This window comes from Phalangium opilio, unplaced genomic scaffold, assembly GCF_054372755.1.
Source record: "Phalangium opilio isolate 3A_F unplaced genomic scaffold, DU_Popi_V2 ptg000079l_1, whole genome shotgun sequence".
Classification (NCBI taxonomy): Eukaryota; Metazoa; Arthropoda; class Arachnida; order Opiliones; family Phalangiidae; genus Phalangium; species Phalangium opilio.
The window spans coordinates 855,317-872,243 of record NW_028324187.1 but is presented as its reverse complement, the minus strand read 5'-3'; the positions used below and the strand labels follow the sequence as shown (position 1 = coordinate 872,243).

At 39.1% G+C, this 16,927-nt stretch overlaps 3 protein-coding genes across 3 annotated transcripts; 1 reads left to right on the top strand and 2 right to left on the bottom strand.

Moving 5' to 3' along the window:
* Positions 1-148: 148 nt before the first annotated feature.
* On the top strand, positions 149-16,926 carry LOC149654044 (putative protein FAM10A4). The gene is made up of 6 exons (XM_089845423.1): positions 149-302; positions 593-725; positions 847-1,218; positions 1,492-1,705; positions 15,191-15,493; positions 16,423-16,926. The coding sequence occupies exons 2-6, from the start codon at positions 607-609 to the stop codon at positions 16,531-16,533; spliced, it is 1,119 nt and encodes a 372-aa protein (XP_089701549.1). The 5' UTR covers positions 149-302; positions 593-606; the 3' UTR covers positions 16,534-16,926.
* On the bottom strand, positions 3,328-6,971 carry LOC149654046 (sarcalumenin-like). The gene is made up of 6 exons (XM_089845421.1): positions 6,554-6,971; positions 5,714-5,989; positions 5,521-5,637; positions 4,883-5,055; positions 4,617-4,808; positions 3,328-4,403 (listed from the first exon to the last, which is right to left on the bottom strand). Exons 1-6 carry the CDS (start codon positions 6,630-6,632, stop codon positions 3,750-3,752), a joined length of 1,491 nt encoding a protein of 496 aa, XP_089701547.1. The 5' UTR covers positions 6,633-6,971; the 3' UTR covers positions 3,328-3,749.
* Positions 8,657-13,191, bottom strand: LOC149654045 (sarcalumenin-like). Its single transcript, XM_089845410.1, has 8 exons — positions 13,050-13,191; positions 11,085-11,337; positions 10,711-11,032; positions 10,119-10,641; positions 9,917-10,033; positions 9,667-9,839; positions 9,266-9,611; positions 8,657-9,206 (listed from the first exon to the last, which is right to left on the bottom strand). Exons 1-8 carry the CDS (start codon positions 13,126-13,128, stop codon positions 8,716-8,718), a joined length of 2,304 nt encoding a protein of 767 aa, XP_089701536.1. The 5' UTR covers positions 13,129-13,191; the 3' UTR covers positions 8,657-8,715.
* Position 16,927: the final 1 nt, after the last annotated feature.

Below are 16,927 nucleotides of genomic sequence, written 5' to 3'. Positions count from 1 at the left end.
TAAGCAAGCAACGAAAACAATACCGAGGAAATAGTTCGGGTTACTTGTTTCATAGCCTTGAACGCTCTCTTAGTCGCTCTATGATAATATGATAATAGCCAATGAGATGACGGTTTTTTCGCGGTTTTTCTACTATTTTCTCTGAACTTCTGAAGGTTGCAACTTTTGACTGGTACGGTGGTACCCGGTGCAGTCTGTTCGAGTCTTTTCGCCTGTGCGGGTTTGTGGTTTGTGCGTGCCGCGTTAATAGCCTGTTTTCGTGCCTTGGCTTTCGTTGAAAACTCAAATTCAAACTTTCGAAGGTAAAAAACGTATATTTAGTTAAAATTTTCCAGAAAAGATAAATTGTCATTTGATTATGATTATGCATGATGTTAAACCTAACCATATTATTTGTGGACAAATTCTTTGTTCTGAAGAAATACCGTGAATTTGCACTTTTCTAAGATATCACTTTGGGTTTGGGCAGGTTCCCTTTAGGCCAAAAGCAGGGGGTACCTTAATATTGTCCGTCAAATTCATCATATTAAATTAAGCAGTAATATTAATTTATGGCCGAATATTAATCAAAATATAATTAATTTCGTTTCAGAATAAACTGTAAAGATGTCTGGATTAAACAAAGCTCAACTGGAGCAACTTGAAACTTTCATAAGTGTTTGCCGAGATAACCCAGCAATCTTACATATCCCAGAGCTTAAATTCTTCAAGAACTATCTCGTTAGGTATGTTAAATTAACGTCTTTATCACTTAATTATTTAGAAAGATCCAGTTTTGTAGCTATAAATCTAGTTCTTTTAACTAGTCCCTAATTGTTAGTGTCTACCCATTTGATCTATTTACAGTTTGGGTGCTAGAATCCCCGCTCCAACATTTAAGGCTCCAGCTGAAGATGAGGAACCACAAATATTCGAACCAAGGGCTGCTGAGCCAAAAATGGAGGAAGATGAACCCAATGTAGAAGAAGTTGAAAGCAGCGAAGAGAGTGAAGTTGAATTAGATAACGCTGGAGTGATTGAGGCTGATGAAACCGAACCTCTTCCTTTTGGTGATGATTCTATCGAAGTCACTGAAGAAATGATGGAAGAATCTGCTGAAAAACGAGGTCAAGGTCAAGAAGCTCTGAGTGAAGGCAAACTTGATGAAGCATTACAATTGTTCACAGAAGCTATACAAAAAAATCCTCAAAGTGCCCCATTATATGCCAAACGTGCTGGGTAATTATTATTATGTTTTCTAATTAACATTTAACACTGTTCGATAAACTTTCTAGTGTTTTTTATTTGTTAACCTCAATATTTAACACTGTTCGATAAACTTTCTAGTGTTTTTTATCTGTTAACCTCAACATTTAACACTGTTCGATAAACTTTCTAGTACTAGTTTTTTATTTGTTAACCTCAACATTTAACACTGTTCGATAAACTTTCTAGTGTTTTTTATTTGTTAACCTCAACATTTTTCCCTTTTTTTCCCTTCTTTTTCCATAGTGTTCTCATCAAACAACAGAAGCCAGTGGCTGCTATTCGTGATTGTGACAAGGCTCTTACTTTAAACCCAGATTCAGCATTGGCTTACAAGTGTCGTGGTAGAGCTAACCAACTTTTGGGAAAATGGGAAGAAGCGGCTTTGGATTTGGCTAATTCGCTCAAAATTGATTATTCCGATGATGCCAATGATTGGTTGAAAGAAGTAACACCTAATGTAAGTCTTGTTTTACCATATTTTCTGGTGGAGGTGAAAAGGGGGGGGGTAGCGGGGGGAGGGTTTCTACTGAAGGGTTAAAGTGACATGTCACTCTCACGTGGCCCTGTGAATTGTGTTTATAAATGACGTCATTTGGCTCTAAATGTGGCTTATTTTGTAAAATATCAGGGAGTGTTATTGTATCTCAATATATACAGAGAGAATTAAGAAGGGGAGTTGAAGGGGTCGTTTGGAATGTAGCGCAACGTCGTCTGCTAAACGTTATCTAGGCAGGTCGATTTCCGGTATGATGCGTTTGTAACAGAGAGATTTTAGAACATGTGACTGGAAACTCGCCTACCCTAAAAAGCTCAACGCGACATCTTGTTTGGGCGTCATCACGTTTAATAGAGTCAAAGGGGGGGGCCTTCCACTCCCCTTCTAAATTCTCTCTGATATATAAGAGTTGATCAGAAACTGATATATAGAGTAGTGGCAGTGGTACTACGTATGCAAACGTCATACTCTTATATTTCTTATACTGGGCGCCTACAGTATCCCCTCTTATAAGAACGCGCCTAGAGCCCTAGATGGGGGCATACACAGTCTACACCCCTCTCTACCGACCACTAGTGCATTGAGTAATTTCTTCCCCATATATGGGAAGGTCATCTTACCTTAGTGATATGGTGATATCCATCCTTCTGGGATCAAATAGTATTCTGTCTTACAAAATTGCTCCAACGCGTTGAGGATACACAATTCAATCCCCCGCCCTTCTCTACCGAAATTGAGCGGAGAGTATTTTGTGCTCAGTGTAGCTAATCTAAGAAATTTGGTATGAGCCATTGAAGCCTGAATATTATCTTTGCTTTGTTATTATGGCTGAATATTGACTTTGACTTATTATTATTATGGCTAAATTTGTTATTGAGGGGAAACCCGCAAGTTTTCTCTATGCAAGTAGGTTTAACCATAAGTTCATAAGATACATTCTATAGAATAGTGTCAGTACTACCAGAAGCGGATAATAGAAGAAGGATGACACTCTGTATCCTCTTTATGCTTTAGTTATGTAACGTCATTATTCCCAAGCTCACCCTTTTAGTTTGCTTTCCCGCTCATCAAATTACAAATGGCCATCGTACAGTAAGGTGAATTCTATAAATGTTTGGCACTAAATCCCCAGCAATCATCCCACAAACTTCGTCTTGACGTGGGACAAAAATGCACAAGCGCGTCTTGCCAAATATTTAAACGCTAATAGAGTAATGATGAGGGAACTATTTATCGCGTATGTGATTCGGTTTAGTAACCTTGCTCTAAATGATCCGATGTTGGGAAGAGTGACGTTACACTTACCCCGCTTTCTGGTACACTTCTCTCGAAGAAAAGTATTATATACTTCTGGTACTACGTATGAAAAAGTCATACCCTTCTATCTCTTAGCTCAGTGTCATCCCCCCCTCTAATAGGCGTGCACAGTATCCCCTCTTACGAGAAGGCGACTAAGGGAGGGATACATAGTCTACGCCCGATTTCTAAGGACACTAGTCTATAAGTTTGTCACGAAGTGACGTAGGTCGTAAATTCTCCTTAAACGATGCCTGGTGAGGTGCTGTCCGAAGGCTTACTACAGACTAAATAGAAAGATGGACTGAAAAATTAACCGAGTGTAGTACTTAAATTCTCGCTTGTCGTTCTCGAACTAGCTCAAGGTGTAAATCTCTAGCATTACGAAGTGTAGGAAGTGTCATACATATCGTTATAACACACTCAGTTTAATTTCAAGAGATACGAGGTTGACACTTTCAGCCATTATATTTCATTTAAATCCCGATATAATTCATAATCTATATATGAACTTCATACAGTTAGCACCATTCGTAACTATTTAATTGGCACTCAATGATATTTACTTAAAATATCGAAACATTTTAGGATAAATTTAATAGTTTATCACGCAATTTATTTCATTAAGTTTTAGACCCCAGGGAAAGGTTTTCAACGAAGAATGATAATTATATTTAGTTAACAAATAATTAGCGGCGTTTCTGAATGATTAGAGATCTTCTCTATCAGCTGCTTTTGATTTCTTCGATTTTCCCCTGACTTCGTGTAGTTGCTTAAGTAGTTCTGGCAGTTCGGTATTGATGGCCCTGTTTAGTTGATCCAAGTAACAGGAACTGATATATCCGCAATAATCTTTGAGGTACTTGAACGTAGTTAACTGGTGACTTTCGAAAAATCCGGTGTATTTTTTCAAATCGAAGAAATCGTGAATACTGACGTCCTTTTGAGCTGATATTGCTTTGAGTGATATATGAGCTTCCGGTTTAGAAGTTATCTCGTCAGCTACTTCTTGGGTATTCTTGAAAATTGATTTCTTGCGGTACAAAGTGTTTAGGAAATGGTCGACTAGTATCGCGTGGTTTCGAACGTATAATGCGTGTTGACGTAACGCGACAATTTTGTTTTCAATGGCATTAGCGACTTCTTCGTATAAATCTTTTAGGAGACTTATTTCTTCTTGTTTGAAAAAATCGTGGCTGTTTGAGGATTCAGGGTTGAAATCACGTGACCAGAATGAACCGACGTAAACTCTAGGTGGTTCAGTTACGTTTATTAATGGAGATAGATTCCAAAATAGGGCTCCGTAGACTTTCATTAGTTCTTGGTGTTCTAGAGTATCGGCTTTGTTCAGAATTATCCTAACCTGTAGATCAAATTCATCGTTAATTGAACTTAATAGGCTAATTTGAAAAGGTCCATAGAGCTATCTCAGAAGCCTTAGTGTGACGTCACCCATGCTATTTGCCCGTAGAACCGAAGTGGTACCAAACATGGTCGCCCACTGCCAAAGCTAAGCCAGTGACGTTTTACCTAGGCACTGACGTCACAACTGAGATAGCTCTATTAGGAAAATTACCTTGGGTTCGTAGCCTTTCAGGTGTTTAAATAATTGTTCCAATTCTACACCCACGTCTAATTTTGAGGGGTCGAATATGACAATTATGACTTCGGAATGTGACATAAACCATTGGCAAACGTCGTTGAAAGGGTATCCACGTTCTCTTTGTTTTTGGTTTTCAATTATTCCTGGGGTATCTATGACTGTGACCTAAAAATACGCAATTTTATCAGCTACATTTTTATCTGATATTGAAATTGAGATTAATATCGGGAGTGTACTACCTTTTGTAAAAAGCTACTGGGAAGTTTTACGGTTTTCAACTTTTCCAAAAATCTGTGACCGAATTTTTTGAGATGGGAATACGAACTCTCAAGTTCAAGTACCATGCCATCGATAGTTTTGTAGTCGTCACCGTGAACTAGAATTGTGAAATCGGTTGTTGTTGGTACGGCTCCTGTTTGGAAGAAATGATCTTACGTTTTAGATAAATCGTTTTATATTCGATGATTTCAAATCATCGTCATGCATTTTTCATTTCTGGTTTTCCAGTTACGTTTTTTTTTATTTTTGGGTTAAAGTTAGTTACTAAGTACCTTTAGTGCGCCTGTTAGCTAAAATTAGACAAAATAATTCTAAGGACTTAATGGGTTTAATAAAAATTAATTGGGATTAACTGATGGTTATACTATTTTTAGTTTAGTTTTAGTAACATCAGGGACTTCACACTATTACTGTAGGTGAAGGTTTTTCGAGATTACTGTGCTCAAGTGGACTTTAGTTTGAAATTAAATTGAGCATTTAGAGTACTTTAGTAAACCCAATTTTGTAAGACATTCTTTAAGAGACTGTTGCTAATATCAATAAGAAGTTTTGGCAAAGTGTGAAACCCCTGAATGAATTATAAAGACGCCAAATTTACCCGAAGCTAAAGCATTAGGTTCATCCTCAATTCCTAAAAGATAGTTAATCATTGAAGTCTTCCCCGTACTCCATGGTCCAATGAATGTAATTTTGGGTTGAGCGTAGATATCACCTTCTGTTTAACGACACCAATTAATTAAAGGCCCATTAATTAACAAGTTTTGTTAACTTATTAATAACATATACTTTACCCGAGAAACTGTAATGGGTTACGTCCTTAAACTTGTAAGCTTCTTCTAATGGTTTGACACTTTGTTGGTAAATTGTTTTTAATCGTTCCACGATGATACCATTCAGATCATTATGGTTTTTGTCCATGGGGCTTTGTAGGTGAAAAGATTGATCCAAATGTTTGCGAGATCTACGGTTAAATGGACGTGAATTCCACGAAGTTTCTGTTTTTTTAACATTGTCCTCTGATAATGGTGGGGGTGGTTCGGTTGGTTTCACTTTTTTAGGCTTCACTTCTGCAAAATATGAAATACTATGTTTAGAGTAATAGGACATTTTTTTGCCACCATAGACAAATTCGTTGTAACACACAGGGGCGAGACCACCATTGGGGTATTCTCCCTCGCGCCAAGGAGCAACACCAGAGGCAGTGCGAGTTGGTTTGCCTCCCGCCTGTTGTAGTGAACTCCGTCTGGCGTTGCTTCTTGGCGCCAGGGAGAATACCCCAATGGCGGTCTCGCCCCTGTGTGTTGGTTTCTCTGTTTGTAATATCCGAATTTGTCTATTGTCTGAAATAACCCAACACAACATTTTAGTTTCATAGGGTACAAGTTGGGCTGTCTGTCACACCCTTAGTTGGTTTATTTTCGATATTCTAGTGTTATTACCATCCAGAGTTGGTTTATGACGTATATTTTCAAAGCTTTGATTTAAAGGGAAGTTGTATTTATCAGGTAATCACAATTAGGGGCTTGGTTGACGAGTAATTCTCAAGGTTAGTTTTAGTTCTCAACGAAAATTGATATTTTACAAAGCTTATTTCCTCATTTGGTACACAGAAATTGAAAATATTCACTTACCATTATCTTTTTTAATTGTATCCAACGATAATACGCTTAAAAATAAGCAGAGAAACACTATAATCGCGGTTACTCGCATGATCCTTTTTATTATAAAATGGTTTCGCCAGTGATTTTAATGATAATCAAAGTAAAACTGAACTAAATCTTTTAATTTTTAAACGGAAAAAACCTTGATTAGTACGTCAGAACCGGCGTATCTGTTTAAAAGGCTTAGTTTTGTAATGCGTAACGTTGCCGGCTTCGGCCTTTAATAATCTTTAGACTAGACTAGACTGCATCCATGCACACTACGTAACGCTCTGTCGATCGATAGCTGTATAAAAAGTAGAAACCGCCAGGAAAATGTATTGTTAAAGCGTTGGAAATTTATTCCCCCCCTTATCGTTTTCCCCATTAATTTTCATATCTTTTTAGTCTGTTGCGAGGCTCTCGGTTTAATTTCTTATGCTAAGGTACTTGAAATTTCAACTCTTAGATCTTAGTTCGGGTTTAACTGTTTATACGGATAAATATCCTTATCAAAAGTAAATTAAGTTCAAAGTTATTATACAGTGTCTGGTAGAAATTAACTAGGGGGATGCTCTTTGGGCGATTTCGAGTCAAAAATGTGCTTTTTATGAAATTTTTCCGTCAATCCAAACTATAACACTTTTCGCGATTTTATAATTTTTGGTTTAATTTACTTTTAACTGTATCGCAATCAACATTTTAATTTGTGGTTATCCGCACAAACGTATCTGATTTAGTTCGTCAAGGAATTATGAAATATTCCGAAAAACTATATCGTGATAGACATTGAAATTTTTTGCGTAAAATCAGAAGGGGATAATAGAAGAAGGATGACACTATGTATCCTCTTAATACTTTAGTTATGTAACGTGATTCTTCCCAGGCGAGGGAGACCTTTTTGTTTGCGCTCCCGCTTATCGAACTTAAAATGGGCATCGCACCATGCTAGGGTGAATTCTGTAACTGTTTGGTACTAAATCCTCAGCAATCAACCCACAAACCTGGATTGTCTTGACGTGGGACAAAAACGCACAAGCGCATGCGCCTTGGCAAATAGTTAAGCGCTAATAGAGTAATGATGAAGGGAACTATTTATCGGTTTAGTAACCTTGAGCACTCCAAATGTAAAATTATGTTGGGTAGAATCATGTTACAACTACCCCGCTTACTTTGTGACACACTTCTCTCGAAGAGAAGTATTATATATACTTCTGGTAAAATGAAGCCACATTTCCAACGCTGTCCAATTTTATTATTTTTAAACAAACTTTCGTATTTACAAGATTATAATGTAAATACAATAGCCAGGAGAAAAAAAAGAGAAATTAACTTTTTAAAAACATCTATTTTTTAAGTGTTTTTATCTACAAAGTAATTAATAATTTAAGGTTAAAAATTGCCTCCAATTTTAATTCTAAATCATTAGTTGGTTTTAATTATTAATTGAAATTCCTCGCGAGTACTCTCATGTTGTCAGTTAAAAGTCTTTAATTTCGGAGGAATGTCTCCTTAATTAATGAACCACAAGAAGAAAAAAAACAACGAAAATTTGAAATAAATTGGACAACTTAAACGACTACGTCCATCGGGGAGTTTTTATAAACCATTTTTGTGGTTGTTCGTCCATCTCTTCCGGTTTTGATCCTCTCGACTCGAAACACTCCACTTCCGGTAGACGTTGTCCTGTAAGACGCGTTGGGTACTTTTTATTATTTTGGTGGTTTAGTCAAGTTTTTAGACTTTAAAAACTGTCCAATTAGAGTGCACGATTTTAACTGACAACACGAGGTCACGTGGTACTTGAAACGAAGACGTTTGATCAAAAAATATCCAAAAAAATATACGTCCGCTAGTGATGGTAAGGCGCTGACGTATCCGTGACGCACTTTCCAAAAAAAAAATTAAAAAAGTTTCATTCAAATGATGTAAACGGATCACACAATGGCGAGTTGGTTTGGAAATTGTTATAAACCAAATCGCGGAACTATTTAAGTAATTAAGTAATTTTAAATTAATCCAGGGTTATATTTCTTTTTCTTCAATTTTGAAAAATTTAGTTTATGGGATATTTTTTGGTGTGGTATTCAACGTAACGCGTCATCTTGATGTGTGTGTTTTATCTGGGGTTGTCCTAATTCAATTTTGGTTCTTCATCTGCCCTTTTCATCATCCCATTCGGACGGTTGAATTTTCGTTCGCTTCTTGTATTTGCCGAGCAACTCTGGTAAATCGTAGGCGATTGCCAAATCCAATTTATCCAAAGGACATCCCTTGAAATAGCTGCAAGTGGCGGATAGAGGCGCGAAGTCGTACAAAGGATTCAATCGGAAAAAGTCGCGGTAGACTTCCGGGTCGGGCAGGTCGTAACGGCTGACGTTGGTTAGGGCGCTGAGGCCGGCGTAAATGCCGTATTGGTTCGGGTTTTCGGTTATAGACGAGGCCACTTCCTTGCGGTTGCTGAAGATTGACTTATGACGGAAGTACGTGGCTAAGTAACAATCGACCATCTTGGCGTGGTTGCGGACACGAACGGCGTGACGTCGGGCGTACGAGATGCGGTTCTCAACTCGCTTGTCCATGGTGAATTTGATGTCGTGGAGTAAAGCCTTCTCCTGTTCCATTAAGAATTTAGCCGGGGAACCTAGAAAGTTCAACGTTGTCATGACGATGGCATTGTGTTCAAGAGGGTTTTTAACGTACCTGGATGGAAGGGCTTTGTAATCAAGGACACGGTGTAGATAACTGGTGCTTCAGAGCTGCCTAACATAGGTGATAAGTTCCAGAAAAGCTGGCCAGTAATCCTCATGACGTCACGACGACGGATAGCGTCGGCTTTATTCAAGATAAATCTAATTTGAGCTTCACGACCTTTAAGTTGGTCCAGAACAGCTTCCAACTCGTTTCCAATCTCCAACTTGGTTGGGTCGAAGACAATGTAAATAGCGTCTGCGCGGTCAATAAACCATTGGAAAGCTTCGTTGAAGGGGTATCCCTTGTCCTGGGGTTTTTTGGTTTCCATGATTCCAGGAGTGTCCACCAATGTTACCTATTCAAGGGGATGTTTACTTTCACGGTCCTTAAGCCAGTTTCTAATGTCAAACCTTTTGGAGAAGCCTGTGGGGCATCTTAATGCCGCGGAAATGTTCCAAAAATCCTTGTCCGAATTTCTGAACAGTCGAGTAGGGCCAATCGGCCGCCATTTCGGTACCGCTGACCACCTGGTGCTTTTCACCGTAGGTTACCACGGTAAACTTGGTATCAGTTGGTTCGGGGCCTATAATGTAAATCAAAACATTTCTGCACCTATTTTGGATCGAGGTGATCCTTTTAATTGAAATTCTATGTAATTACCAGTCCTAAGGGCTGAGGGGGTTCTTTCCACCCCCAAAAGATAGTTGATAATGCTACTTTTACCGGAACTCCATGGACCCAAGAATAATATGGTGGGTTTGCCGAAAACCTCCGCATCTAGAATTAAACAAATTAATTGTTCAGCACGCTCCAATATTTGAAGCAAAATAACACGCCATTATCAAGAGCTGTGTGTACGAACCTCCAAGAACCCTGTTGCTGATGTCCTTGAACTTGTACAAGCCCTCCATGGGTTTGATGGCCTGATCGTAATTCTTCTTCAACTCTTTGAGAGTGGAAGTGACCAACCAATCCTCATCTTTGTCCGTTTCGGTTCCGATATCGTCCAATCCAAGAATGTCATCGATATGCTGCCTGGTTCGAATGACGAGTACCTTAGTCGGAATCTCGTCTTCGTCGTCATCGTCAATATCGCCTCCCAATTCCACTTCGGCCACTCCTGTTTCATCGTCCTCTCCGTCACTCTCACCATCACTGTCGCCCTCTTGACTCTCGTCTTGGACGTCAGCGGTGGTCTCGTCTTCGGTTGTTTCCTTGGTGTCCTCAGTGGTGTCATCGGTTACTTGAGGTTCGTCCGCTTCCGTTTCTTCACCGTCGTCTTTGGCTGATTCCTCAGCCTGACTCTCGGACTGCTCAGTCGATGGTTCGGATTCAGGAAGTTCCGATTCCACTCCAGCACCAGTAGCATCTTCTGAGAGGACACTCTTGCAACCAGAATTAAGGGACCAAACAAATTAAGTACATTATACGGTGGAACGTGGTGTTTGTATTACCTCTTCGGTCGTGGCCTCATCATCAGTGGTGCCTTCGTCGTCATCCACCGCCTCAGAAGTGGGAGAATCTCCCTCAGCAGTAGCCTCTTCAGTACCTTCTTGTGGACCCTCATCCTCATCGTCGCTTTTATTATCGTCTTGGGTCGTTTCCTCCTCCTGTTCCTGACCACCTTCTTTCACTTCGTCAGGTTTACCATCAGTATCGTCACCGGTCTCATTTCCAGTTTCGTGTTCGTCGTCATCATCGTCAGTGTCATCATGCTCGGCCGCTTCTTGACCATGTTCATCATCGTCCGAGCCATCATTGTCGGTATCCGCTTGCCTTAAACGACTAATTAGTAACAGACTACAATCCATAGTTATACGTGGCATACTTGTCTTGTTCGGGTTGTTCGTCTTGCGTTAGTTCCTCGGGTTCCGCCGGGGCTTCGTCTCCTCCATCGCTGCCTGACTCGGGAGTTGATGACTCCGCAGGCACCGGAGGATCGTCAGCCTCTTCTTTTGCTTTGTCATCTTCCGCCGATGAGCTACGCGGAACGGCCTGACTCTGGGCGGGCGATCCTGTCCAGTATTGTTTCAAAGCGGCTTCCACGTGCACTCGGCATTCGTTTACGGTTGGACCTTGTTCTGGACAAAGAAATGGTCACGAAACATTTAGTCGTAACAAAACACTTTTTGAAATTGAGATGTCGTTGTTGTTAGTGAATGAAACTAGGATTTTGTTGGGGCGTCTTGATTTTTTTACACCACCCACTTCGTCCTTGGGTTTTTATAAGCAGAACTAGGGTAGGAGCATCTGTGATGGTCGTAAATTCATTTTAAAAATAAAACTGGATGGTGTAGGATTTTGGTAACAAGTGTATTAGCTGAAAAGAGTCGTCGGAACTAGCGCAGTTAGCGACTCGTTTGTTTTGCCAAGATGTTTTATTTCGGAAAGGAAGATCTAGTTTTCTTCAGCGTTTTTAAAAGACGTTCTGCCCCAAAGACTCAACTAACAAATTGAGACTAAACAATTTGTAACTACGCTGATGTTAAACTTAACTTTTTAATCATGTTAGTGAGACACATATCTACGACCCCATTTTTATTGCAAATACATTAAATATTAATTGGTTTTAGAACTAACAAATCACTTCTGAAGAATGTAGTAGGCCTTGTCTTTGTAGGCTAACTTGGAAGTTAAGTTCTCAGTGTGTGGTTTTAGCAACAGCGACAATATTCAAGATCGCTTAGCTCTCGTTTGTACTACTAATACGCATCTTGGCTCCTAAGAAAAAAGGAGGATTCTCTTAGCTACCGCTCTCTTGGTCTCTTGGCAGCAAAAGCTGGTCTTCATGCAGTTGGATCTAAAAATAACCAACCCTAACTTTCTCTGGCGTTCGCGGTCTTCGTGCCTAAACTGGGAAGATGCTTTTTCAAAAACACAACCGGCTTTTTTTTTTCTAGAATTAATTTTCACCCTATCTCGACAACACCCTGGACTAAAACTAAGGCTATATTTTGTTTTAAACTTATTCAATATATGTTTAGGTTACTTAATTCACTTTGGACCAATTGGGACATACGCTTCTATACCCTAAAAAAATGTCCCGTTAGTTTGAGGTCATCTTCTATAAATAAATATCTTGTCGGAGTTCTAGAAAAATTATGATAATTTCTCCTCTCAAAAACCACGTAAAAATTTTGGCAACGCAAACATCGCTGGAGTCACCTACCAATTAGCCCTAACTTTAAAGTTACATTGTGGCTTTTTTATATATATATTTTTTTTTAATAGTTTGGGATTAGTTACCTTGGAATAACACACCACAGATGTGCCTATATTAAAAATAGACTTCCATGTACAAAAACTACGGTGGCTTTTAGCTCAGACACTGAGAGGTGGGACATTATGAATAGATTTGATCCTCTCTCAGTAGCTTAACGTCTTGAATATATATATAGGTTGCCCGTTTTGGTTTAACCTAGATCTTGCTGAGCTCTCAGATGTTAGGTTTACAAGAATTTCGAGCCCTTCCCTAAGACTCGGGTGTCCTTAGACCTTGGGGAACGTGATCAAAAAAGGTGTTGAATTTCGCTCCTATCTTCAAGCCAACTCCTTACATTTTTTATAGCTAAGCCTATTTTATTCTTAGTTAAATTGTACAAAGAACAATAATGGAATGTTAAAAAGTAATCGAAATAGGTTGAAACCGTGAATTTTAACCAACACACAAGGACCACCTATCCATACCGCGTTTATGGTTAAGGAAAGACAACTTTGTTGTTAAAACAGTTTTAATGTTAAAATAAGGAAAAATTGAGGAGTATTTTAGGACGTAATTAGAGTTTCGACTTACCAGCGTTAGCGTTATTAGCTAATAATGCGATTACACTCAATAAACCGAGGACACACCAGCTAACACCACACTTGGCCATCTTGGCCCTACCGCGGAAGGCAGTTGGGCTTCCTGGCCCGTCCTATGTGCTCGTGGGCGCGAAAGGAAAAAAAGCCGGTATCCGTTGCACGCGCCCTCTACGATACGTGATGGCCTCTTTGAGCTACGCAAGTACTCCCAACGCCACCGACCGAATGGAAAGACTTAACCGCTTTGAGACGTTCCTGGGACCATTGCCAGATTATTTCCCAGGCCTTTGCAAAGAGGCGAGAATTTTTTTTAAACCACCGTACAAAGTTTTTTGGCAATATAACCGTGATTCAACTTGGTTTTTTATACATCGGACTCGACTAAGGAAGTTAATTTTGTACCATGCACGTTTTGGGACGGATTAACGCGGCGTTTGCCCTCAGTGACAGCAGACGCTGGACACTTTGATGCTGCTACAATGTCTACCCGAGAGTCTGGTAGACCTAAGTCGAGTGAGATACTGAATTACTGACGCACGGTACCTTTTGCGATGGTTACTGGAGTGAGAAACGTAATTAGTAATTAAAAGGTAGTTAACTGAGTAATTAAGGACTTGGTCGTAGTGTACCAGAGCCTTTCTTTCTTCTTGACTTCTTTGAAGTTAAATTTGGTTACTGGTTACAGGGGGAGATGTTATCTCAAAGCGAGTAGAATGGGGAAAGGGATATATAGCGGATCAGATACACTGTTTTAAGTAGCAATTTCAAACATCGCACGGTAATGACACATCCTCTGATCAAGGCAGTTCAATTTTCCTATTGAATTTTAAACGTTATCTAGGTATACAGTACACTATAGAATCAAACGTCTTGCCTTCAAATAGGTTTTTCATTGAACTATAAAAGTTGTTCAGTAAACATGGTATTCAAATAATAACGAACTATAGAGAGGCCTATGTTCTATCATATGGCGAGTGCCAATTGACTCCTTGGGTTTTCAAGCATGCTTATTGAAAAATCCAGATTTACAATGGAAGTTATGGGACACAGTTCGAAGATATTTGTTCAGAGCTTGGATGGAGTAAAACGCTTCCAAGTGGGTTTTACTATTTTTTTTCTTAACCGGAAAAGCTCTTAAAGCTGATTTAGTAAAATTCTTCCAAGAAATAGAGGACAGGGCCAATGGAACATTTTTCTTTCTACTTGTCTTCTGGATGTTCTCTTAATGTTAAAGACTAGTAGTAGCTGGTCTTAAGTCTTTTACATATGGTTTTAGAAGACATTCCAGCAAAGCCAGATTTACGATATATTTTTTTCGTGTGGCATTTCTCTGGTTGGGGGAAAAGACAGTCTAGTCTCGAAGGTTTCTGCTTTTAGTTCCTTCTTACCTCGGGAGGAAGAAAGTTTGAAAAATTCCAATCCCGTTGTTTGCCAAAAAGTGACGTCATGTAGGGGTACAAACAAAGGGGGGAATAGCGTGTCTTTGCCTGCTTGATTGAGAGTTATTTTGGCCCCGTTTGCCGAATATTGCGTTTCGTATCAAGCATTCTGTCACCAAAGAAAATTTGCCAACGAATGGAAACTTCTGGGTTAGGGTTTTGTGTCGCAGTGACTTTGATTGTTTTTGATATGTAATTATAATGGGTTAATAAAAGTATTTTTCCTATGCTTTTCACTTTTACTGTTGTCAGTATTCGAAATCAGGTCCTAAAATAGACCCTTAACTTTTTATACAGGGTTCGAACAGACCTGAAATATCAGGAAAATAAGTTGACAAAAATTCGGCTCACTTTCGGAGACATTTTAATTTTGTAGTGAAATTTAGGCTTATCTGGACTAAAATAAAGTCCCGTTGTAATCACTTAGATCAGATTGAGACTGGTAGGCCTAAGGTGGTCTTACTTACTTACACTTCGAAATATCGTGGAAATGGTTTTTCCAAAGGTTGCCCGAACCCTCGTATAGAGGGGCTTTTGATTTAACCCCTGGCTCGAGGGAAGTAGATTATACTGTAGAGCTAAATTCATAAGGTTGTGTTTAAGAGATCTGAAATAGTGGCTTTGAATTACGCTTGAATATTAAAAATCATAAGTCTTAAAAAAATTTGACCATATTTATGTTATTTTTTGACAGGCCAAAAAGATCCAGGAACACAGGCGCAAATACGAACGTAAACGTGAACAAAAGGAGTTGAAGGAACGCGAAGAAAGATTGAGGAAAGCTAAAGAGGCCCGTGAAAAAGCCGCCAAAGAAGCCCAAGCTAACCCCGGTTTCCAAATGCCCCCTGGTGGAATGCCTGGTATGCCCGGAGGAATGCCTGGAATGCCCGGTGGATTTCAAATGCCAGCTGGATTCAGCCCCGAAAATCGAGAAGAAATCAAAGCCCAATTCGACCAGTTCCTCAAGAGTCCCCAAGTCATCGAAGCCTGCGGCAAGGTAAGACACAGAGTTAGACACCAAATGGGTGCGCACTTTTTTACACCTGGGCCGGAATTTCACGAAAAGGGTTCACTTGACTGTAGAACCCTTTTCGTATAAGTTCGGCCTTTATTTATTTATATTTTGTGAGGGAAATGAGACATACCTTGCATTGAATCTCTTTGATATTTTGCACTGGTTTATGCGAATGTTGTATACAGTTTGGTGGTTTGATGTTATTCCAGCAATTGCGACGCTTTGCGCTTATTGCGTAATATTTTATTTACACTGGGTTTTGTTGCACCTTGGCTTATTACCCCTTACCATGACCTAACACTATGCTAAAACATTGGTAGGCACTTACCTTTAGCCTGCGTTTGAGCGGTACATTCGCTGCAGGCATTGGTTTGGATTTATTTGCTCATAGTAACACTTGTACTTGTACTTGAAATCCCGTGCCACGGGTTATCACAATTATAACCTTACACCCATGAGCCGCGTTATCATTTGTTGTTTGATCATATGCCTCGCTTACTTGGGCTTAATCCTTCCTTACATACACAAATATTACGTAATTAACAAGTAGTTCCATCTGAAAATGGTGTAGCATGTATCTGCGTTTACCTTTATGGACGTAGGTAGTAACTTGTAGAATCCTATTCCTTGAATGTTTCCACGCTAACTTTGGTTTTCAAAGGTTATTCGCAATGTGTCGAGCAATGCCTTTGTCGTATTCCTTTTTTATTGGTGTACTTCCTAAAATCCCGCCTTGTGGCTTGTATTCTTAAGTATTTTACCTGGTTTTGCACAAATCCACTGGCACCATTGTTGCCTTTTTATTTGCTTGCCTTGGCATTATCGGTTCCGGTTTTTCGCTCGTCGTTGATTTTTCTCTTACGTCCTGGAAGTTAGTTCCATACCGGAAGTATATCTTCTGTACTTAACAGGATCCGGAAGTTGCTGCCGCCATTGAGGATTTGAAACAGAATCCAGCTAATTTGATGAAATACGTAAATAATCCCAAAATCATGAATCTGATGGAATCGATGGAGTTCTAAGTCCAAAACAAATTTGAATTTCCTCCGAATTTTTTCCCCTTTCTCTATTTTTCTTTCTTTTTGATACTATATAAAATTGCTATTATAATATTACATGATATAAATATCAACCCAGTCATTGTTTTATTCAAAACATTCAAAGATGCCATGGAAACTTCGTTGTACCATTTTTTTGCACACGAATTCATTTTTTTCGATCCCCTATACTAAATCATAAATATTATCATATATTAATACCGCATTTTTAAGGTATACAACGATCGTTTCTAACTTAATTAGTTACTAAAGATACAGGTAATTTAAATGAAGAAATGTAATTAATAGATTTTTCAATTTTTTTTTTTCAAGAGATATCCTAAAATACCTTCTTTTGAAATAAAGCTTTGTTGACAAC

What these genes read in the sequence shown, in the direction of transcription:
- LOC149654044 (XM_089845423.1), top strand. Translation starts at nt 607, where the DNA reads ATGTCTGGATTAAACAAAGCTCAACTGGAGCAACTTGAAACTTTCATA. An exon ending in TGAAAGAAGTAACACCTAAT is followed by an intron (nt 1,706 to 15,190) that starts GTAAGTCTTGTT and finishes ATTTTTTGACAG; the next exon opens with GCCAAAAAGATCCAGGAACA. An exon ending in TCATCGAAGCCTGCGGCAAG is followed by an intron (nt 15,494 to 16,422) that starts GTAAGACACAGA and finishes TGTACTTAACAG; the next exon opens with GATCCGGAAGTTGCTGCCGC.
- LOC149654046 (XM_089845421.1), bottom strand. Translation starts at nt 6,632, where the DNA reads ATGCGAGTAACCGCGATTATAGTGTTTCTCTGCTTATTTTTAAGCGTA. An exon ending in ACCTAATGCTTTAGCTTCGG is followed by an intron (nt 5,056 to 5,520) that starts GTAAATTTGGCG and finishes TCTTCCAAACAG; the next exon opens with GAGCCGTACCAACAACAACC. An exon ending in TGAAAGGCTACGAACCCAAG is followed by an intron (nt 4,404 to 4,616) that starts GTAATTTTCCTA and finishes TTTGATCTACAG; the next exon opens with GTTAGGATAATTCTGAACAA.
- LOC149654045 (XM_089845410.1), bottom strand. Translation starts at nt 13,128, where the DNA reads ATGGCCAAGTGTGGTGTTAGCTGGTGTGTCCTCGGTTTATTGAGTGTA. An exon ending in AGCTAATAACGCTAACGCTG is followed by an intron (nt 11,338 to 13,049) that starts GTAAGTCGAAAC and finishes TTCTTTGTCCAG; the next exon opens with AACAAGGTCCAACCGTAAAC. An exon ending in ATGAGGCCACGACCGAAGAG is followed by an intron (nt 10,642 to 10,710) that starts GTAATACAAACA and finishes TCTGGTTGCAAG; the next exon opens with AGTGTCCTCTCAGAAGATGC.